This window comes from Puma concolor, chromosome B1 (assembly GCF_028749965.1).
Source record: "Puma concolor isolate L17-30 chromosome B1, mPumCon1.1.hap2, whole genome shotgun sequence".
In the NCBI taxonomy this organism is placed as follows: Eukaryota; Metazoa; Chordata; class Mammalia; order Carnivora; family Felidae; genus Puma; species Puma concolor.
Window position 1 is genome coordinate 39,743,644 of NC_141670.1, and position 24,554 is coordinate 39,768,197.

Below are 24,554 nucleotides of genomic sequence, written 5' to 3' on the forward strand. Positions count from 1 at the left end.
TGGCCTGCCTCACCCATCTCATATCCCCTCCTACAGTGTCTCATTCTATTCTGCCCTTGAACATACCAGGCTCACAGGTCTCTAAGGCTGGACACTTGCAGACTCCCTATCTAGGTCACCTTTTTCCTGCTCACCACTGAGCTCCAATGTCACTTGCCTAGAGCAGTCATCCTCACCCTCCCAGCCTGTGTCAGCACCACCCCCCACACCAAAATGTCACTCTCTGTCCCATCGCCTGGTTTACTTTCTCTACAACACTTATGGCTCTCTGAAATTATCCTGTTGATGCATCTGTTTCTCTGTTCTGTCTTCCCCTATGACCACTGGTGAATGTCTGCCCAGGGCCTTGGTCTCCTTCACAGCACCCAGATCACTATCCAGCAAACAGCAGGTGCTCAATAAGTGCTTCTCCAATGAAAGAATGAAGAGCAGTCCTGGGGCAGTGGAAACAGACATAGTTCAACTAGGGAATTCGTGAGTGGCTCGGAGAAGGCCTAGGAACTCCAGGGCGAAAAATCTCAGACAACAGACAAATACGTTTTCACCTTCCTGGGGACTGAGCAGAGGGCCCTACTTCTTCTTTTTTTTTTTTTTTTTTTTTTTTCATGCTAGGTCATGTTTTATTATTTAAGTCATCCCTGATACTTTATTTTTTTTTCAATATATGAAATTTATTGTCAAATTGGTTTCCATACAACACCCAGTGCTCATCCCAAAAGGTGCCCTCCTCAATACCCATCACCCACCCTCCCCTCCCTCCCACCCCCCATCAACCCTCAGTTTGTTCTCAGTTCAGAGGGCTCTACTTCTTAGAATCTCTGCCCCAGGCCTCAGGAGCTCCACTGCTCTGTTCAAGCTTTGAAAAGATACACACCAATGATGTTTACTACAACAGAGGAGGAAGAAACCCTAAGATTATACGTTAAAAGAAAAACATCTCCTGTCCTGAATTTCGCCGCTCCGTTTTCAAGTGCTATCCTCATTTTTAAAAAATGTCTTTCAAGAGCTGGCTTCCTCTCAATTCTCTGCAGCACCCTTTCTCTCCCCACCTTAGATCTCGGCAGAGCACTGCAGGACATGCACACGCCACAAAAGGACAGTTGTGGAGCCCGCTCTCCCACAGGAAGTTTCCAGACCCAAAGCTCTGTGGGCGATTCACGTGACGGGGGTGATTATTTTCTATTAGGACCAAAACACAAAGCACAAATCAGCGTCTCTCCCCAAAGATGTGGGAAGGCGGCCGCCCTGCAGCTGCGCGGGGAGCCGGGGAGGCAGCGCCTGTTGCTTTAATGGTGCTGACTTGGACAACTGCCCGTGAAGCAATCTGGGCCCTGAAATAAAATAAATAACAAATACTCAGGCAGAGTATTTCCTCTAAATCAAAGAGAGCCTCCCAAGAACCGAGGTTGCGTTCGCCCAGCCTCACATTCACAAACGCCAGTGGGATGTGACCCGTGCAGTCCCCAGGCCCCGCGCTTAGAGGGCTCCCTGCCTGGTTTCATGCGCTTCAAATTCTTAATTCTTAAAGGGCCCTGCATTTTTCACTGTGCACTGGGCCATGCCAATTATGTGGTCAGCCCTGCCTGTGAGCGGCACACATGCTGAGCTTCAGGGACTTTGGTAGCTGGGCTGGGCACTCCATGACCCCACCCTGTACCTTCCTTATTATCAGGGTCCTGAGGGAGGCTGCGTGTGCCTTGTAGCACGGAAGCAGAGTGACCTGCCCAGGAGAACTCGGCCACTTATGGCTGAGCCCAAACCAACACCATGATTGCTGTGACAGTTTCCATTTCTTGAGAAGATATTCTGGAGGCACAGCTGTCATAGAATTGGTTTAAGAATGGACTCAAAAGCCACCTCCTCCAAGGTCTGTACTAACCCACATTTTTCTACAAGTCTTCTTTTATTGGTATCTGCTTAAAAAAAAAAATAAAGTGTCAGGGTGCCTGGTGGCTCAGTCAGTTAAGCATCCGACTTCTGCTCAGGTCATGATCTCACGGTCTGTGGGTTTGAGCCCCGCACTGGGCTCTGTGCTGCTGCAGCTCAGAGCCTGGAGGATGCTTTGGATTCTGTGCCTCCCTCTCCCTTTGCCCCTCCCCCACTTGTGCTCTCTCTTTCTTTCTCTCTCTCTCTCTCTCATCAAAATAAACATTAAACAAAAAATTTTTTTAAAGATAAAGTGTCTTCTGAAGGGTGTCATATTGGACCAGGAATCGTCCAGGTTCCCTATTCCAGGAATCCAGCACCTAAAGCTCAACTCTATGCTCTCATGGAAGCACTCTGAGGCCACAGGACACATCCCCTACCACCCAGTATCCTTAGCCAAGTCTCCATCATACGGGGCAGGATCTGAGTTCCCAGCCCTGCCACTTAGCAATCTGAGCAAGTGACTTATTCTCTAAGCTTCAAATTTTCAGCTGTGAAATGAGCATAATAATAGCTCATCATCTTACTGAGATTCCCCAAAATAAAGCAGGCACAGTGCTGGGTTCCAAAAGGCTTGAGTACGGCACCTGTTAACACTACTTTTGGAACTCAGTGAGTGTCTGCTTTCCAAATATTTAAAAGCAGACCAAAAGGATGGACTATGCCCAGTCAGCAATTTTTAGAAATTTAAACCAAAATGCAGGTTAGTGGTGAAATACTTCTTGGAAGTGGGTAGAGACAGGTAAGGGTATATAATCCAAGAGGGCAAGGACAGGAGCCATTAAAACATTCACACGCTGGACAGAGGAGCACAAAGCCACTGGATTTAAATGATGGGTGGGATGCACGGTGGACTGAGATGTCAGGCACCGCAGGCAGCAGAGATGGTGAGGAGATGGCCCCGAGGGGGGAGGCCGGCACACAGGGTGGGTATGCTTGCCTGGCAGAGCAGCCGGCCTGGGTGTCTACCAAGCTGGTACCATGTGCCGGGTGCTGGGGTTTGCAGACATTTCCTCTGTAACCAGTTTCAGAGTCAGTTTGTGGAGAGCAGTTAATCCCACAAAGGAATCGAGGCTGGCAGTGTGGTGCCGCAGCTGGCCAGTACCAGCTCACCAGGACTGCACAAGTCTCTTCCCGCCTAGGTGTTCAGTGACATCACTCTGGGGGCCTGAAATAGGCCACAGTGGGAGTACTGACACCATGGAAAGTGGCAAATGCTATGAATCAGGGCTTTTCTCTCCCCCACCTTTTCAGAGTGTGGGTTGTTAAACATTTACTAGCACACCACTGGCTCTGTGCCATAAAAGATTATTTAAAATGAGATTAATCTGTGTTTTGGAAACGTATCTCTGGCAGGGGGTAAAGGAAAGACCAGATTATAGGAGAGGGAAAAGGTCTACAGACAGAAGAGGTAGAAGATTCCGGCAGTGGCCCCAGCAGGTACAAGGCTTGAGCCAAGAGAGTGGAATGTCTAAAGTTAGTAATTATTTAAATGACAGTCATTCCTTTCTCTCTGAGCTGTTTCTACATTAAAGCATCAGCAAGTTTTATCTCAGGTTTAAAACTCAAGAAATTAAATGTTAGCATAAAATTCCATCATTTTGCATATTTTTTATCATTAATGGCTTGTACTCAAAAGTAAAGAAATAAGTAGTCTGAACACATATACACACACAAATCATAAATGTAGCTTCTGGCTTTAGTCTGAAGACAGTGTTATCAAACAGCAGTGGCAATGGCCTGAGAAGCAATGACTAGCACAGGCACTAACAAGGTCACATTTGCAGGGCTGCTCTGAAAATTTGTCTTGTGTTTGCATCCGTCGGTAATTTTTGTTACAGCTACATTCTGGATCTGTATTCTCCCTTCACCTTGATACTGATGTATTCCAGGGGTGGCTCTCAAGAGTATCTCTATCTCTATCTCTATCTCTATCTCTATCTCTATCTCTATCTCTATCTCTATCTCTACCTGTATCTCTATCTTGTCTATATCTATATCTATATCTATATCTATATCTATATCTATATCTATATCTATATCTATATCTATATCTATATCTATGTCTATATCTGTATCTATATCCTGTATCTTTCATGAATGAGCCGAAATGAACCCTTGGTAGGAAGTCTTTCCTAACTTACCGTCTCTAATCATCTCTTTTTATTTTATACCTTCTCAGCACCTACACATTTTGTCTCCATTAAATTAATTTCTGTAGCTTTATGTTCTCCTTTGGAATTTTTGTCAGATCATTTCCTTTATATTTCAGCCCTCATCAAGATCCTAGCAAATCTGCTTCCATTGCACTGGGGTAAGGAAATCCTGCTTTTGGCCTGAGTTCTGCTACTAGCTGGTTGTGTGATCTTGGGCCAGTCTATAAAAACAAAACAAGAGGGTGAGCAAAGTGACCTCCCCAATCACTTCTGAGCATAAGAAACTGTTTCAGTTCTTCTGACTCCTCCAGAATGTCTAGTCTAGTTCTCTGTAGGCGGCAAGTGCTCAATACATGGCTCATCTAATAACAAACATAATCAACACATCCTTTTTGGATGGAGAACCCCCAGTGTCTCAGAGACAACTGCTATGTTTCTCTAGACTAAATCATCATGAACACTGAACCCTAACATAATCAGATTTGCATGCTCCAGGATAGCTCTAAGGTGCATTTGGAAATAAATGTCAAATATCCTGCATTTGCAGGATAATTCAGAGGCTCGAGCTATGGATGCAGCGATCTGAGTTCTGTTTCTGCTTGACCATTAATTCTAGAGATCTGAGAAACTGGCTTAACTACATCATACCTCTAGCTCCCCTTTGCATCTGCTTCCCTGCAGGAATGGTAATAAAAGGATAAAACTTTTAAAGTGTGAAATGAAAAGAATTCCTTGCAAGCAAATAAGATCTTATGAATATGAAGTTGAAAAATTAATCACATCTGATGTCAAATGCAAGGAAGTACTAAGTACTTTATTTAACCAAGGAGGCTTATTGTATCCCTTTCCCCCAACTCCCAAACCCTATTAGAAACAGAGAACTCATGGAAAGGAAACAAAAAACTTTTGTGTCTCCACAGAAGTGATATCACCCTAAAGTAGATAAAAACTGGTTCTTGGGGAGTGAAAAACTCTTACTCTGTTGACATATACTGTGTTTAGTATATGCAGCACACATATACTAAATACGTGTCATATTTGTGTATATAAATTACAGATACATAAACAGATATTCAGTATATATCTGTGGTATTAGAATTTCACTGAGGGGAGAGATAACTCATTACCATACTTGGTCATTACCATTACCAGCTTGGGCCCAAAGGGAAACCATGCTAGGATTGGTGAGGAGCAAACCTCGTCCAACCTCAGGGGACCAGGCTGAAACCTTCTGGAAAAGATCCTAAATGAGCTGCCAGAGGTTAATCGGAGGATTAACAGGAGAATGAACAGGTTTTGCTATTTCTGGAAGCTTAAAGACAGAATCAGTCCTCCACAAGAATTTCAAAGAACTTTCAATGAAAACTGATTACTCTCCCATTGCACAGAAGCAATGGCTTTCCCTCAAGAGGAGACAGAGCTACTCAAAGCGAGGAACAAGAGACAGCCCCAGGTCAGATGCCCCCGATATTCAGCCCGAGCTGGAAACAGCTGTAGACAAACTCAGCTGATCTCTCTGCAGGAAAAGGTAACAGTTCATGCTTGAGATGACAATAATCCTGAGGAATTTTGTCTCAGAAGGGCATAGGGTATGCCTATGTGCATGACAGAGACCCTCTTCTGGGGTCATCTTCCTCCTGCCTGCACAGCTTTTCTGCTGAATGGACTAACTGCCAACACCACCACCACCAAGACCACTAGGTGTACAGAGATCCTTGGTGGCTGTGTGGCTCCACTATCTATCATCCGTGCAGCCAAGACCTTAGCAGAGAAGTCCCTCCAACGTTCCTTTAGAAACCACCTTGTGGGGCACCTGGGTGGCTCAGTCAGTTAAGTGTCTGACTTCAGTTCAGGTCATGATCTCGTAGTTCATGAGTTCAAGCCCGCATCGGGCTCTGTGCTGACAGCTCAGAGCCTGGAGCCTGCTTCAGATTCTGTGTCTCCCTCTCTCTCTCTGTCCCTCTTCCTCTTTCTCTCTCTCTCTCTCTCTTAAAAATAAATAAACATTAAAAAAAAAAAAGCTACCTTGCTGGTGATGCCTCTGCTGCTACCCTGGACCCAAGGCCCTGTGGTTTGTGACAATGATAGTGTGATGGGAAGGGCCCTGGATCTGTCCTTATGCCCCCACTGACTCACTCACTGTGTGACCTGGAGTGAGCCACCCTTTCTGACTTCTCTTTTCCATCTGTCAAATGGGACCATAAATCTCACCCTTCTTACCTCATATAGTTTGTAATAATAAAGAGAAAATGTGCTTGTTGCATCCATAATGCAATAATAGTAGTTTCCAAAAATGATATAAGAAAACTATGAAGGTGTGAAATTACCTTTCTGTAAGGTACTGTTCCTATTTATTTTCCACTTTTAAATATTGCAAGCACTTTTAATCAACAAGGCGCTGGGAGCAAAGGCCAGAACGTCTGACAAACTTAAAAATTACTATGGGAATCAGTCCACAGATTTCCACTCACCTTTACTCATGGTCAGGTGCCCCTGGTAATGAAAGACATGAAACAGAGCCACACAAAGGCACCTGCAGGGTAATTACTCACCAGCTGCTGTTCTAGGGGAGGGACCGCATCATGATGGCCATATATTATGCCAGGATTGTACTGACTAAAAAGGACTGGATAAAATACCTTCTTCCCTGCAAACCAGAAAACATTCACTTAAAGCAACAGACAACACTATTAGGTTAGTACACTTATATTCAGTCCTCTGAAATGTCCCAGATATTTGCATCCACTTTTCCTTTCTTATCACTCAACCCTGAAACAGATCTTAGGAGTTCTGCACAGGTAGATCAGAGGGACAGACTCTCAAATATCTCTGACCTCCTAGCAAAGAAGTGGTATTCAAAATACTGACAGTCCTTGGGTGCCTGGGTGGCTAAATCAGTTGAGCATCTAACTCTTGATTTCAGCTCAGGTCATGATCCCGGGTTGTGGGATCAAGTCCCATGTTGGGCTCTGCACTGAGTGTGGAGACTGCTTGGGACCTCTCTCTCCCTCTCTGTTTCTCCCCTGCTTACACATGTGCTCGGCTCACTCCCTCTCTCTAAAATAAAAAATAGAAGCAAACAAAAAAAAAACCCAAAATACTGACAGTTGGTGGCTGTGGCACTGGGTATCAACCAACAGGAGTGAGTGTGAAAGAGAGTTCTGGTACTCCCTGCCCTTCCAGACATTAACCCTTTAACTGCTGGTCTGTGGGAAGTCTAAAGGGTTGCCAGAGGGGTCATGGTGACTTTAGGCAGCAGGAGTAGATATAGGGACCCCAGGCACTTGCTCTTTACCAGTTTCCACAGAAGAGTTTCAATATTTTAACAGTAGTTATCAGCTGAATATCAGCCCTTGCTATGAGTCAAACTCTATGAAAATCATTTTCATATTGTGGGTTCTTCCCACTCAGAGCCCTTGCTCCCTTGGGAACTGCCCACAGCTATGCCTTTCCCTTTAGTGTCAGGCAGCTTTCCAGTCCATGTCTCCCCCAAACCCCCAGCACTTTCTCCCGTGGGTGTTCACTCAGGCCAACCTCTTAGCTGAAAATGGTAAATGAGTTTTAGACTTGAACCTAGGCCAAAGAGTCCCAGAATTATGGCAGCTGACAGGCCCACACCATGACATAAAGGAGAAATTAAACCAGATGATTTTGCTTTTTCTTGGTCATTGGGTAAAATCAGGCCAATTCAGAAGCAGGACATCAGAGCAAACCATGAAGAGAATGAGTGTGTGACAGAGCTGAAGGCCACCCTGGGGGAGAGAAAGGGAAGAGCCAACTCCAGATCCCCATACCTGGCTGTGTGTTCAGCCTGCATGTATTGAGGAATTCGGAGGTGAAGTAGATATCAACGTCACAGAAAAAGAGAAGGACGTTGCTTCCTTTCCAGAAGCGGGCTCCAACATCAAGTCCCTTTCCTCGAGAAAACTCTCCATTCAGTTGGATGAAGGTAAAGTTCCTGAAGTTGGCAGCTCTAAAAGGGAAGACCAGACACAGTCACTCATGCGCTCATGCACCAGGCAGACAGAACCCCCTCAGAAAACACGTGACCAGGGCCCACCCACATTTTGCCACCTATATTTTTTAACCCTGCAGGCACAGAGACTACCCAAGAAGATACAGAATGACCAAGACTCATTGGAAACTCACTGAGATTAAAGGTACCAAGAACACTTAGTGAAGTTGTAACTTATGTTTTCTTTCTCTAGCAATTTCCCCATTATGAAAACTGTACTGTTATGGCTAATAGATATTCTTTGTGATAAAGAAAACTTGAACAAGTGGAGACTAGGTCAACAGAACCCAGGGCAATCTCCATGCTTCCTGAACCACCTAGTGAAACCACTGGGCCAAAGAAATAAAATCACATTGGAATGGCCCCACCTACCATCTGTATGCAACTCCAGAGACCAGGCATGATGGTCTTGATGTGGATCTATCCCCAAACAGGCTTAAACCTGGACTCCTTCCCCACCTTTAGGTAAAGCAAGAGAGCATGGTAGGGAAAATGACAGACTTGGATTCAGATCACCAGGGCTGTCCCAACCCTGGCTCTCCTATAGATTAATTCTGTGATCTAGGCAAACCCATTAATTTCCTGGAAGTGCAGTTGCCTCATCTGCAAAATGGGAATAATAACACCCACCTTAACTATCTCACAGAGTGATTAGTTAGATAAACACTGCCAAGAGTCTAAAGCAGTATGTAAACATGAGCAATTGCTATCATTAGCACAGGTGAGGATTCCCAGGCCTGTGGTAGTAAAGCCAAGACATTTCTTCACTTGGCTGTTCTTTCCCAAGGACATCAGAAGCTTCTGAAATGGGGCATGTCTTTTTTTTAATTTTTTTTTAACATTTATTCATTTTTGAGAGCTAGAGAAAGACAGAGTGTGAGCAGGGGAGGGTCAGAGAGAGAGGGAGACACAGAATCCGAAGCAGGCTCCAGGCTCTGAGCTTTCAGCACAGAGCCTAACACGGGGCTCTAACTCACGAACCGCGAGATCATGACCTGAACCAAAGTTGGACGGATGCTCAACCGACTGAGCCACTCAGGTGCTCCTGAAATGGGGAATGTCTTAAGCAGAAATTCCAGGAACTCATGTTGTACCTAGAGGGACAGGGATTGTCTTCTGCCAGATAGAACTAGAGAACTACTTTGAGTCCTAACCCTGTGTGTGCAGGGGCCTGGCATTCGGCAAATCTCCCTTTTCCTGCTCACACGGGCCTTCTTTTCATAATGGTTCCTCTCCTTCCACAGCCTGACTCTTCCCTCTACCCATTCCTAACTCCTCCCTAATCATTTTTTTTTTTTTTTTTGAGAAAGAGAGAGAGAGCTGGGGAGAGGGACATTGGGAGAGCAAGAGAGAATCCCAAGCAGGCTCCATGCTCAGTGCATAGCCTGACACAGGGCTTGATCCCACAACCCTGGGATCATGACCTGAGCCAAAATCAAGAGTTGGATGCTCAACAAACTGAGCCTCCCAGGTGCCCCACTTGTCTCTAATCTTGATGTATTCAAAACAAATACAAAAAAAAATTTCCATTTTAAAGTTTGTATTCCAAGTAACCATCTAGGGTAAAGGTCAACACAAATATAGAATCAGAAACTTTTCCAATGCTAAGTTGTACTTGTATCTGGTAATTTAATCAGTAGAACTAGTCGTGCTACTCCTTCCTTATCATCTTCTTTCAGATCTGGGAGTGAGCTTGGTTTTTCATCTCTGGAATCTGTGGGCCCAACTTCACCTAAGTCCAAAGCCAGACACACTTTTCAGATTTAGATCAAGGCAGGAGGCCTGGTGACTGGAAGAGCACTGGTGTCTGAGTCAGTAAACCTGGATCCAGGGCCTAGAACCGTACCCGCCCCCAATAGGGGCTCTACATATGTTTGTGATTAAAGGTGTGAACAGAGGAATGACTCTAATCCTAGCTCTGCCTCTAATCTATTTGGGGAAGTCATTTTACTTCTTTTGCCTTAGTTTCCTCATTGTGACTTGATGGTTACAGAGCCCAGAGGGTCCTTTCCACTCTAAAATTCTGTTTTCCTGAGATTCTGCCTTCAGTTCAGCACTGCTCTACCTTTGGAGGGATTCTCCCGGTAGATGGCCCCAGTTCATATTTTCTGTGAGTAGCACTGACGTTATGCTCCAAAGCCTCTTCAGGACCTATCCTGGCCCTAGCTAGGATAGGCCCAGCTCCTGTAAGGCAAGCTCAACCCACTTCCTTCTGCCCTAAGTAGGAGGTTTTCAGGAAAGTTTTACCCTGGGAAGGTGCCTACATTTTTCCCTCTTCCTCTAAGGGAGTCTCCTGCCAGTTCTCATAGGACTTATCCACACCCAGGGGCTCATCTTTTTTCTAACAGCCAGTAGTGGGTCTTTTTCTTGATTTGTCTCAAGGCTCATACTGTTTGGGATCCTCCCAGACTGCAGGGATATCTGTTAGCTAATTGGCAGAGCAGGGAGGACTGGCATGTCCTTGAGCAGAGCCTTCCTTATTCAGCTTGTTTCTGACTCATAATTCAGGTACCTCCTCCAGGAGGTTTTCCAGGATCTATCATTAGAGAGTTCAAGTATAAAAATGCTTTATATTTGAACAACAGCAAGCAACTTTCACCAAAGGAAGAGAAATGCTGCTCCTTAACATGTTGTGTTAAAGGAACTGCTGACTTTCCTCCTTGAACAGCGTCCATTGTATATATATATATCAAATTTTTACAAAAGTTAAGTCACGTTGAATACTTAAATAAGAACACATGGCAGGGGTACCTAGCTGGCTCAGTCAGTGGAGTGTGTGACTCTTGATCTTGGGGTTGTGAGTCGGAGCCCCACGTTGGGTGTAGAGATTAAAAAAAATAAAATCTTAGAAAAAAAAAAACACAAAGCAGCATTAGAAACAGAGGTAACCGCATTAACTACATGACAGGACTGAGTGAATGGTAGAGACAGATGAGTGCCACAAATTTCAAGGAGAAAGTGGTAATTTGAAGTATGCACTTACCCAATATGTAACTTAAACTAGTTTGTTCTGCCTCCAAATTTCCCAAACCCTGCTTCCAGCTGCTGTGCTGCAGCAGGGGGCAGAGGAGGGAGGAAGATGGGGGTTGGGAGCTTGTCTGTCACTCACAGTCACTAGGAAAAGGGGTGGAGAGAACACTGGGCCTAGTGTTTGAAATGACCTTTGTTTGGAAGAACTTTTTTGAAAAGTCTTAAAACATCAGCTTCTATGCTTCAATGTGCTGCCTCTAGAGAAAGAATTCAGGAAAACAGATGCCAAGGGACCCTCCATATGGCCCTAATGTAAAAGACAATCTGCTTCCTTTCTCTTCATTCAACCTCTCTACAAGGATGAGATGATCCACATTATGTCCACAGCACTACCCAATCTGAAAATGCACTCCAAAGCCACTCTCAGTGTGTCTACAGGCCATGCAGAAAGCTGCAGGGCATGGCACTCGGCTCTGTCCACTCACTGTCCACACAGCAGCCCCTATGCTCCATGTGGGCAGGTACCCACATGGTACCAGCAACCTCTGCTTCCCTGAACCCTCATCCCCGCAAAGAACCCTGCCCCACCCACCTCTGCCTGGCTGCCTCATCCACCATGACCAGCACTGACCAACAGCATTGTTACTGTCAGCCTCACAGTGTTGGCTCTGCACTGAAGGCCTGAACCAGGGAGCTGGACATGAGTGCACAAGGAGGCAGCATGGGACAGAGTCATCTGTGGCCTGGGAGGCACCATCAGCCAGTCATGGGTATTGGAGAAGGCCCAGGGCTAACTGTCATCCATCTGTGGTTCCCAGCATGGCTGCCAGGTTACTGAGCTCAGCTATGAGTCTGTCTGGAGCTGGGTAATAGTACGGTCCTTCCTCCTGATCACTCATCCAAAATACTTATAATTGCCCAATGTCTGGAGGAACCCTTTGCTCTCCTCTTGCTGTCAAGAAGGGCCTCTGATAATTAACAAAGAAATTCTCTACTAACAAAGGGGGCTGAACTGGAAACACCAGAAAAAGAATCAGAACAGCTTCACTTTCCCACTTTTCCAGAACAGAGAGATTAACACATTGTCAAACCTCTGGGCCTGGAAGCGGACACCCTCTTCTCATCTCAAACTCATCAGCACCAGCTCCAGAACACAGAGCACAACGAGATGAAGAGAAATTGGCTTCTGCGAGATAACCAGGCCCCTCCTTCAATGCATCCCATATCTTTACTCGGGGGGTTGGGGGGGGGGACTTGCTCACTAGGCCAGAGTACTCCTGCTCAACAGTGTATGAAATAGTGTATTAAGAGGCAGTGAGGCCATGCAAAAGCAAGGACACATTTCAACACCAATGGGGTCTAGCAGTGGGTTTGGGAATGTGCACAACACAGCCATGAGACTATAACCCAAAAACGCAGAACACAGAAGTGCACAGGCAAGGACCCTGTTTTGTCCTCTGTCCACAACCCCCCACCCCACAGTGAGCAGCCAGAAAATGGTCACTGATGGTGTACCATGGCTGGGGCCTCCTGTCTCTGGAATACACTTCTTCCATCCACTCCAGAGAAAACCCTACTCAGTCTCCACAACCTGAGTCAAGTGTCACTACCTCTTATGCCTTGCTGCAAACTGAAGTGCCCTCTCTGGGCTCCCATGCACTTTGCCCAGTTCTCCATCTGTCCTGTGCCCGGTGCCTTCTTGTGCCTTTGCCTATATAGACATATACTTGATGACCTCACCACTCTAAGTTCTTGGCGGGCAGGGAATGCATTTTTTTTTACACCTTCCGAGATGATCTGGCAGTATGCAGTAAGTGGCACACAGAGGTAGGGACATAGTGGGTGATCAAGAAGCATCAGATAAATCAAGGGATGAATCCATGGGAAAAGCTTAGGTACATCTCAGACCTGTCACTGTTGGAGGGCACTGCCCAGATTCCTCTTTCTTCCCTCAGGTGGGTCCTGCTTTAGCCCCCACACGTCATCAGAAAGAGTTTCCAACCAACAGATTCCAAAGGACAGGCACAAACCCATCCTTTTAGAAAGATGAAAAATATGTAAATAACAAAGAGAGCTGAGAAAAATAAGATACAATTTGGTTTGAAATATTTAATTTATCCATACAAGGAAATGTAGTATTTAGTGGTACACACAAAGTAATGGCCTGGTAAGAAAAATGGGCATCTTTCATGGTAGAGTGAGGGCACTAAATTCTATGCCATGTAATTTCCTACTAAGAATCAGAATATGCAGTTCCGAAAGGCCACATGATTACTCACAATTATTCTTTCTTCTTTTCTTCTTGAATTGTATTATTGACTGATGAAACTCTCAAGTCTCTCATTCAATTCTCTTCTTTTATAGAATAAGTTTGGTGCACAGGGACTCCTCCAAGTTATATACAATCATTCTTTTAGAGGTTACAATGACCTCAGAAAGCTACTGTTTCTACTGGAGATTTAATTTCTCTAATTGACTTACATTTCCCAGAATTGCTGGATTGAAAATGATAAAAGATCTTGTTGTCTAATATGATTTACTCTCATACAGACTTCTTCCCACCATTACAAGAAAATTCTCTTAATGTCGCACTTCCCACAATAGCCCTTCATTAAAAAATACTTTAAAAATTTACACAAAAACTAGTATTATATTCAATGTATAACTTAAAATTTAAATCTAACAGCTCTAAATATTGAAATTGCTTATGAGTTCTACTTAATGAAAACATTCAAATATGGTCAAGAATTTAAAACTAAACATACTCTCAAGGCAGCTTTTCTAGATTTTTTCTAGATTCTAAGCTTATACAAGTCAGCTGATACAACTCCATTTTAGCAAATTTCTTTTGAAAAGATAAACAAAATGGACAAACATTTAGCTAGACTACCTAGGAAAGATTTAAGAGACATTACTCAAATTAATAAACAAAAGAGGAGACATTACAACTAATACCACAGAAACACAAAATATCATGAGACTACTGTGAATAATTATATGCCAACAAATTAGATAACTTAGAAGAAATAGATAAATTCCTAGAAACGTACAACTTACCAAGAATGAACCATAAATTAATAGAATATCTGAACAGACCAATAATAAGCAAGGAGACTGAATCAGTAATCAAACATCTCCGACAAATAAAAGCCTCAGGACCAGATGGCTTCATGAGAAAATACTACCAAACATCTAAAGATGAATTAATACCAATCCTTCTCAAACTCTCCCAAAATATTGCAGAGGAAGGAACAGTTCCAAACTCATTTTATAAGTCCAGCATTACTCTAATACTGAAGCCAGACAAGGGCATGACATGAAAAGAAAATTACAGGCCAATATCCCTGATGAACACAGATGCAAAAATTCTCAAATAAAATATTGGAAAACCAGATTCAATACATTAAAAGGATGATACATAATGAGCAAGTGGGATGCATCCCTGGGATGCAAGGATGGTTCAACACGTGCAAATTAATAAACATGATATACCACATTAACAGAATGAAGGATAAAAATCATCTAATCATTTCAACAGATGCAGAAAAAAACATTTAACAAAATTCAACATCATTTCATGATGATGTTGAAACTCTGAACAAATTAGGTACAGAAGGAACATACCTCAGCATAATAAAGGCCATAGATGACACACCTACAACTAACACTATACTCAACAGTGACAAGTTAAAAGCCTTTCCTCTAAGATCAGGAACAAGACCACTCTTACTCAACATAGTATAGAAATGTTAGCCCTAGCAACTTGTCAAGGGAAAGAAATTAAAGGCATCCAAATCAGAAAGAAAGGAGTAAAATTATCTCTGTTTGTAGACAACATGATCTTACACATAAAAACACTAACCAAAGGTGTGCCTGGGTGGCTCAGTCAGTTAAACCTCTGACTTCAGCTCGGGTTGTGATCTCATGGTTCATGAGTTCGAGTCCCGCGTTGGGCTCTGTGCTGACAGCTTGGAGCCTGGACCCTGCTTTGGATTCTGTGTCTCTCTTGCTCTCTGCCCCTCCCGCATCCACTTTCTCTCTCTCTCTCACTCTCTCTCTCTCTCAAAAATAAGCAAACATTAAAAAAAAAATCCTAACCACGTCACCAAAAAAACTGTTAGAACTAATGAATTCAGTAATGTTTCACAATACAAAATAACATAAAATCAGTTTGTGTTTTTATATACAATGAAAGAGAAATTAATCACATTTACAATAGCATCAAAAATAATAACATAAAAAGTAGTGAATTACTGACACATGCTACAGTGTGGATGAACCTTGAAAACACCATTGTTAAGAAGCCAGACACAAAAGGTCATATATTATAGGATTCCATTATATGAAATATCCAGAATAAGTAAATCGCTGTTTTTTCAAATGCTTTTTCTGTGTGTATAGAGATGGCCATGCAGTTTAGTGTATTACATTGATTGATTCTTGTATGTTGAATCAACCCTGCATTCTTGGGATAAATTTCACTTAATCATGGTGTATAATCCTTTTTATATGTTGGATACAGTTTGCTAGTATTTTGTGAGGATTTCGGCACCCTATATTTATAAGGGATATTGGTCTGCAGTTTTCTTCTCTTATGATGTCTTTACTTGTTTAAGGTATCATAGACCTCATAGGATGAGTTGGGAAGTGTTCTCCCTTGTAAATTCTGAAAGTCTGTGAAGCATTGGTATTAATTTGTTCTTTAATGACTGGTAGATCTCAGCAGTGAAGACATCTGGGCCTGGCCTTTTCTTTAGGGAAAGTTTTCTGATTCCTATTTAAATCCATTTACATGTTCTAAGTCTAGTCAGATTTTCTTTCTGAAGAAATACTTAATTTTGACAGCATACAAAACATGGTCCTCCATTCCCTCTCCCCTCCTTGGTGTTGTATTAAAATGACATCTTTACGTACTGTGTCTATCTAATACAGGTAGATGATCCTTCTTTATGCAGTTAACTTTTAAATCAGATAGGAGAAAAGAGTTATAAACAAAAAAATACATTTATACAATACTGTATTGTATTTCCCTATGTAGTTACTTTTACTGGAAGTCTTTATTTCTTCACAAGGATTCGAGTTTGTCTAGTGTCCTTTCATTTCAGTCCTAAGAACTCCTTTTCATATTTCTTGTAGGGCAGGTTTGCTAGTGATGAAGTCTCTAGTTCTTGTTTATCTGAGGATGTCTTAATTTCCCCTTCATTTCTGATGAATGGTTCTGCTGAATATAGAATTCTTGGTTGAGTGTTTTTATTCCAGCACTTTGAATATGCCATCCCACTGTCTGGCCTCCATTGTTTCTGACAAGAAATCAGCCATTGCTCTTATTTAGAATTCCTTGGAACCAATTAGTGCTTCACTCTTGCCACTTACAAGATTCTCTCTCTGTCTTTGTCTTTCAACTGTTTGCTTATGATATATTTACTGTGTGTTTCTTTGAATTTTCCTATTTGGAGTTTTTGAGCTTTTTAAATGTATAGATTCATGTTTTTCATTAAATTTGGGAAGTTTGGGACCATTATTTCTCCAAATATTTTTTCTGCCTCTTTATCTCTCTCCTCTCCTCTGGGACTCCCACTATGTCTATTTTGGCATGCTTGATGGTATCTTATAAGTCTTCATCCTTTTTTATTTTTGTTTCTCAAACCTAAGCATATCAATTGACCTATCTTAAAGTCCACAGATTCTTTCTTCTGCCTGTTCAAAACATGCTCAGCACCCCTTAGTGAATTTTTCATTTTAGTTATTGTACTTTATCAATTCCAGAATTTCTATTTGGTTCTTCTTTAGAAGTTCTATTTCTATTTGGTAAGACATAGTTCTAACTGGAATGACTTGGTTCTCATAGTTATCATTAGTTCTTTAAACATGGTTTCTTTTAATTCTTTGAACATATTTAATACAGATGTTTTAAAGTCTTTGTCCAGTAAGTCCAACACCTGGGCTTCCTCAGGGATAATTTCTAATAATTGATTTTTTTTTCCTGTGCATGAGCCTTTTTGTTTCTTTGCATACCTCATAATTTTTTGTTTAAAACTTAACATTTTAAATAATGTAACCCTGGAAATCAGAATCAACTCCTTTCTCAGGGTTTGTTGCTGTTGTTCTCTGTTGTTGTTACTTGTTTAGTGACTTTCCTGAACTAATTCCGTAAAGTCTGCATTCTTTGTTGTGTGTGACCACTTAGTGGTAAGCTAATGACTAGACAGAGATTTCTTTAAATGCCTAGAACCAATAAGTCTCCAAATATTTGCCAATGGATTTTGTGTACACGTTGGGGCATGCTATCAACATTCAACTAGGTAGTTGACAGCTTATCTTTGCCTTTGTGTGCTTCTTGCACAAAGTCTCAAGGTCCACCAGAGGTGAAAGGTTAGGGCCTGCTCACATCTTTCCTAAGTATGAGCAGAGCCCTAGATGTGTGCATGGCCTTCTAGATCCCCAGGAATGTATTTGAGCTTTTCAAAGCCCCAGTGGAGATCTCACTCCTCAGCCTCACCTTTTATGCTTTTTGGTTAATCTGTTGTTTGCCTAAACTCTTATCTACCACACCTCAGGCAGCCACAAAATTACAGACTTCCTATAACTGTGTTTTGGAGGAAAGGCTTTTTTCCACTGGGAGAGCTCTGAATCAGGTCAAATAAAGACAACCTTGTGAATAGAGACTTCCAGAGAATTCCAGACAGGTCGGATCATGACATTTCTCTGGGAATGATGCTTTAAAGGAGCTCCTGTCCCATTGTGGCCCCTGGTGGCTGCCAGGCTGTGGTTCTTGCTGTGCTTGTGAGTTATTGGATTCCAAGGCTACCAAAAAGCCAAGGAGAAGGTGGTAATAAGGCAAATTAAAGCTGCACAAAAATTCAGTCATTTTTCTTGGATAAACATTTTCCAGATTATTGCAAGTTTTGTTTAATTTCTAGAGTTCTTAAAAAGTTGATTCTGACAATTTTTAGCCATTTTCTCATTGCTTTATGAAAAGCATTTACACAAGTTTTTATTCTACCATTTTTGGTGACATCACCTTTATTTAACTGTTGAATTATATTTCATTTTATAAACAATATCATTTAATTTTTTTTCATAATATATTTTCCTACCATTTTTATTTGAAAAAATTTCAAACCTTCACAAATATAACAATAACCTATAAGTATCCACATATCTTTCACCTAGGTTTACCAAGTGTTAACATCCTGCCTGCCTTCCTGCCTGCCTACCTGCTTTGAACGATTTGAGGGTTAGTTGCAGATATGGTGACAACTTTACCCTTGAAGAGAAGTATCTCCCAAGAACCAGGCCACTCTCCTTTATAACATTATAACAATATAATAATCACACTCAGGAAATTTAACATTATTACAATAATATACTCTATATGCTATGTTCAAATCCCCCAAAGAACAATTTAGAACACCTAATACAGGCACATCTCCAAAAAGAGCAGAATCTGTACCAAGAAGAATCATACTTAGACCCTCTTGCAAATGCCAGGAATGGAATGGCCACAGGCCTGAGATGCTGCCTTAATATGTGAGGTGCTTCCCAGGGTTCAAGACTCCTTATCTTCTTGGGAAGTATTTGCTGTGTTGTTTTTTTTTTATTTTAGCAAATGATATAGTATCTTAAAATTCCTTAGGGAAAAATTAAAGCAAAGCAACAATTCTGCTCAAATTTAAGAAACAAATGAAAAGAAAACACACCAGAATAAAACCTTTCTCCCCAATTTTCTTCTGGGATGTCCTGATAAAAATCACGTCCTTGAGGGGATGTGTCAAACAAACCTTTTCAAAGAGGCACGAAATGATGACACACACCGTAGTAAGGCAGGTCCCTGACAACACACAGGAAAAAAAAAACCCTCTTTTATGTCACATACTTGCAATGACAGGGCAGTGTCTCATTTCTAGTACTTTGATCTCAGAGATAATACCTCTGAGAGATGCCTTTGTATCCTTATGATTGGACAAAGATGAAGTTGCAATGTAGAAAATGTTAACTCATGCCAGTTTTTTTTTTTAATTTCCTAATACACAGCTCCAAGCAAATGTCTACCTAGGCCAGCAAAGTGTGGGCCATGGGCCACCCAAATCAGCATCACATGTGGGGTTGTTCATTGCCAAGTGTTCATTACCAAGCTTCTTCATCTCAGGCCTACTGACTCAAAACTTCTGAAGCTGGATCTCAGGAATCTGTGTTTTAAAAAGCACCCCAGGTTATTCCCAAAGCACATTTCTATTTGAGAAAAATTAAGCTAGGCTTTAATCTGAGATTAACTGCAACTTAAGATGGAAAACTCTATGGAAAAAGAATCAGATATTGAGAAACTGATTTGTACTGTTATCTATGGAAGTAGCTTTTTAAAAGCTGCTAATATTTTGACTACAACCCTTACAAAGGAGTATGTTATACATCATGACACAGTAGACACACACACACACACACACACACACACACACACTTTATAGTGTTCTAAAACAATATTTATCCTTACTTCTTGTAATGCACTTTGATATTTTTATCCTATTCTATTGCAATGTTTTAAAAACACTGGACATAACCCACTAAAGCTTTTTCACAACCCTCTAATGAATCACAAATTGCAGTTTCCAAAACACTGATCTACAGCCATCAGTGGAAATGTAAAGCTCAACCAAGTAAGCATAAATCTATAGACAGAGTACAAACATGGCATGAGTCGAACTAGATTTTTAAAAGATATTCTAAATATATATATACATTTAGCTGCATTTAAAACAGTTTAATCACAATGCTGGTATCCTAATGAAGTAAAATATCATTTAGGCTGATTTCAACTCTTATTATTTTCAGTTGACAATTGTGGGTTTCAGAAGGAAATAAACTGGAGTAAAAATTTGGTGCAATGTTAAGCCTGTGAGTACCAGTAATTAACGGATGAGGTTCAGATCCTGGCTCTCCCATGTGGTAGGGATGGCAGCCTGAGGAATGACCTCTCCAAGCCTCAGTTTCTTCTTCTATGAAATGGGGCTAATGACAGCATCTGTGTCATAAGGTTGCTGTGAATATTAAATAATTCATGTAAATAATAATGGTTATTATTATTCAAATATAAGATGCATTTTACCACCTTAAAAGAATGATAAAAATTACATCTAAATAGGGCTTATTATACAAGCTTTCATATAGTTTACTAAGAATACAAATATACTGTGTACCTGGCATTGCCCTTCTCTTGATGAACAAACACTGAATGTTTTCTGACTATGACTCCATGTTAGGTGCCAGAGTTACAAAGAGCCACGTGATATGGTACATATGGTACTACTTACTAAGCAGCTGATAGTCTATAGTTAGGACAAAAGAAAGAAATGTGAATACCCAAATCATATGCCAAGTGCCAAACAGAAGAGATGCTGACAGGGAGTGTAGTCTGAGTTCAGAGAGAGGACTGGTCAGGAAGAGCTCTAGAAGTGGGCACTCAGGGGTGGGGTGGGGATAAAAGGGTAGGGGTCTGAGTGCATAGAAAGGAGGATGGAGAGAATTCCAAGGAGAAGACAATAATGGGAACCAAGACGAAGGGGCGAACCACGCCTCCCAGTTTGGATGGGGACAGTAAGTCATCAAGACAAGGTTAGAAATTAAAGCCAGTTTGGGTAGGAGGCTCGGGCAATAGGTGATTAGGGAGAGTGATCTGGAAGGCGGTGTGGTGGTGCTGCCCTGTTAAAGTCAACTCAAGCTGGCTGTGGAGGGTGGGGCATCCTATGGGAGGTTGTCTGATGAAAGCAACACCGGGAGGGGGTAGGACCCGCCACATCAACCTTGCAGATATCCCCAGTTAGCACAATGAGAACATCAACACAGAAAAATAGGGTTCCAATTAATTTCTCTAGAGTTTCCATAGCACGGCTTTAAAGCACTGATGGACTCAGTCTCTAGCACAAAGTTCTCAGTTATGGATAGATTACTCACTTGGAATTTTCCAAAACTTTAAGTAAACCGTCCCTACCACTGAAATGATTCTACTTTTCTTGTTCAGATTCTATTCATTCTTTGCTCACCAAGCAACCTTCTGACCAAGTATTCAGCTTGCCAGGTAATTTGATAGAGAGAAGAACACCTTAATAAGAGTCATTAAGCATTCCAGTCACTAGAAAGGGTATCTCCCATAACAACATCAAAACTGGCCTTCCACTTATCCATCAGATTTATGTCAATTTTGTTATACTAATCAGCAAATGTCCTTTAATGTGCTCAGAAGGTGACAGACCCAGTTTTGACTGCATTTTACAGTCACCTGGATAACTACTTAAAAATACCTTGGACTGGGACAGCTGGCTGCAATTAAGGCCTCTCCTGGGCAGCCCCTGGGGTGGCCCACCGCTTTCTCAAACAATGACTCTCAATCCTGGCTATGTGTTAGAAGAAACTGGGAAACTTAAAAAAAAAAAAAAAAGATCCATGCCCAGGAATGGATACTTCCAGAGATGTTAAAACCTATCCACTAGGCAGAGGACGTGAATTCTAATAATCCATGCACCTCATTCTGAAGCAGAGATGAAAAGGATACTGAAATACATTGGAGTCGAGAGATTTCTATTTTACTTACATGTCGGATAATCAGTTATTCTACTCTCTTTGATCGCCCTTCCACAGGGGCCTAGCTTTTAAGCTGTTACTGGTTTCAAACTCTGAATTCCATACTGCTTTAGAACAGAGGTCAGCAAACTTTTTCTATAAGGGAGTGGAGAGTAAGAGTTTAGGCTTTGCAAGTCATACTGTTTCTGTCACAACTACTCAACTCCGCGGTTATAGCACAAAAACAGACATAAATAATATGTAAACAAAGAAGCATGCCTGCATTGCAATACAACTTTATTTACAGAAACAAGAGATGGACGAAATTTGACCAGTGGACTGCTTTAGAACGTTTGAGTTATTATAATTAGCATTCTGATCTTGTGCCCATTAATACAAAATTAGTAACAAAGTATGAAAATAAATACAAAAAGTGCTCTGAATCTTGTAATCTTATCTGTGGACTATCATCCTCTTCCCATTTACCAGAAACTCAAAACAGGGGGCTCTGTTTATATTTAGACCATATGGAGTTCTTCAGACTATTTCTGCTTCTGAGTACTGCTGACCACCCTCCAAGCTTCACTTATGGAGAAACCACCCACCTGATTACTCAAGTGAGGTCTGCAGTCCTCCACAGCAAACCAGAAGGGAGCGTGGCTGTACCATTCTGGCCTCCTCACTAGTAGAAAATGCCCGAGATATTTATTAAATACTTGTCCATTTATGTGGGTAGGGGAAAAGTCCATCTGGGATGCTTTCATTTATTCCCCCATACAATTGATCAGTGAAGTACAAAAATACAAGCCTAAGTCTAAAGTTTTGTGTTAGATAATTTCTGTTCAGCTGAATAGGCTTAATCAATGATCCTGTCCTAGCCATCACTCCTGACTTCCCCCTAATCTCTCAATATGCATAATGAATGAAAGTCAACAGGGTGAGACCATTTGCTAAGTGGATGAAACTGGAGCACGGATAGCACTCAGCTGGAGCTCGCTACACACATATGGCATCCCTCATTCCCACTCTGTGACATCAAGTTCCCAGATCAGCAATGCTGAGACATCCAGTCATGCAGAATCTCCAGGAAGCCTGTGGCCCCATCCTTACAGCTCAGGGAAGTTTATCTCAATTGTCAAAGTTAATGCCCTGCACAGCGGGGACCAGCGTCAGGTGGGGTGGTCTCCCGGGGAAGGAGGGTGCACAGCTGGCAAACATTCAATCCCCCAGTTGACCCACAGTGTTAAGGAAAACAAAACTGAAGCAGAAGTTCAATCCTTGGATGTATGTCTCTGAGCTCAGTTACTATGAGTCCTTATGACAGTTCACATCGTACTTACCTGGAAGTGTTTTCAAGTATTCCTTTGACCTCATTCATTTCTTCCTTCCCAAAGTAAACAACTGTGAGATGAATTCTCCCATCCTGTTGGATGCACATCTCCCTAGAAAACAAAACACATGTATGTCTGGTCCTGTGTTCACAATAACAGGCAAGGTCCAAACAAATACCTGTTTTGTAAAGTGCAAAAGGTTCTCGAAGTAAACTGAGTGAACTACCGAAAGAGCAGAGATGGGTCAGCAAGCCATTTCTGGCTGGCCATCACAATTACCTGTATTGATACATATCTTACGGAGAAAACAATGAAATTTAAACGTGCAGATCTAGTAAATGAAACTCAGACACAAGAGGCCACAGGTCTGACTGATCTGCCACAGGCTTAGCCCATCGGGGTCACCTAGTGTCATGGAAAGGTCACTGGGGCCTTATTACCCTTCTTTGACATAAGAAGTCTATGAAGTACAGAAGACATAAACATAGATTCCATTTTACAGATGAGAAAGCTAAAATCCAGAGAAGGTGAGACAAGAATCCTTGTCTATGAGCTTTCCTGCGTGTGCCAAACACAAACAGTCTTCAAGACTGAATAAGCAAAGGTAAAAGATTCTTTCATGTAGGGCTCCAGAAACCTTTCTTCATACCTCAAGGGAATGACCAGGCTGGAGCGCAGCTGCTCTATGCACCTTCCCTGGGTCACACCTTCCCGAGCACCCACAATCACCTGCACTACTTCCCTGTCTCTCCTCCCTGTGACCAATTGTCCCAGGTACCTGGCACCTCAGGCTCCAGGGTCCTGACAGCCCTCTTTGGGCCAGGCCTCTGGCTCTGGACTGGTCTAGACCTACTTTCTCTACCAAAGCTTATTTATTTGCCTATGTCCTGCTCTCTAAATGGTAACACCTAGCTAATCTGGTAAGATACTCCGCTGAGGGTTTACCGCATATACATTTGTGATATGTGCATAAATTAGGTATGTGTATATGAACATATGTGTGTATATGTGTAAGTACATGTGTGTAAATATGTGTGTACATGTAGGTGTACACATATATGTGTGTGCACAGTTTAAATAAGAGTTTTCTGGAAGCAAATTAATGAAAGATTCTACTGGTTGGATATTTTGTGATATTTTGACATTTTGCATGTCCTTCCTTTTTATTCCTTTTGTCTCTATATTCACTACTTTCCTTAACCCCCCAAACAACAGTCCACATAACAGCTTTCTGAAAATCCCTGAGCTCTAACTGCAGAGGCTAATTTATTCAATGTTTTGTTTTTTTTTTTTTTTTTTTTTTTTTATAATGCCATCAAAAAGGAGTGACTGCCTCGCTGGGAGAAATCCAAAGATGTAGGAGATCTGGTTCCTCTGCTCAACATGCTTGGGAAATAAAATGAACTCAAATAAAATAATGACACCTCATGGCACAAATAACAAGGAGACAGTTCAGAAAACACAGCAAATCCTATCAGCTGGAATGGCTGGGGCCTGAAGGAGGGTTAGGGTAGAGGAAGAGAAGAGGAAGAAGAGAATCCCAGATGGAAGAAATATCAGGGAAGATGATATTGACCCGAGGCTAGAAGCATGCAGGACTCG

At 42.0% G+C, this 24,554-nt stretch overlaps 1 protein-coding gene across 14 annotated transcripts in view; it reads right to left on the reverse strand.

The window, feature by feature from the left end:
- CSGALNACT1 (chondroitin sulfate N-acetylgalactosaminyltransferase 1) overlaps positions 1 to 24,554 on the reverse strand; it is a 346,168-nt gene that overhangs the window by 6,946 nt on the left and 314,668 nt on the right. For all 14 annotated transcript variants that reach the window (XM_086703540.1, XM_086703541.1, XM_086703537.1 and 11 more), the window contains 3 exons: positions 22,962 to 23,063; positions 7,877 to 8,055; positions 6,635 to 6,729 (listed from right to left, as the gene is read on the reverse strand). In XM_086703540.1, coding sequence (XP_086559666.1) covers positions 6,635 to 6,729; positions 7,877 to 8,055; positions 22,962 to 23,063 — 376 coding nt within the window. The remainder of the gene's footprint in view (positions 1 to 6,634; positions 6,730 to 7,876; positions 8,056 to 22,961; positions 23,064 to 24,554) is intronic.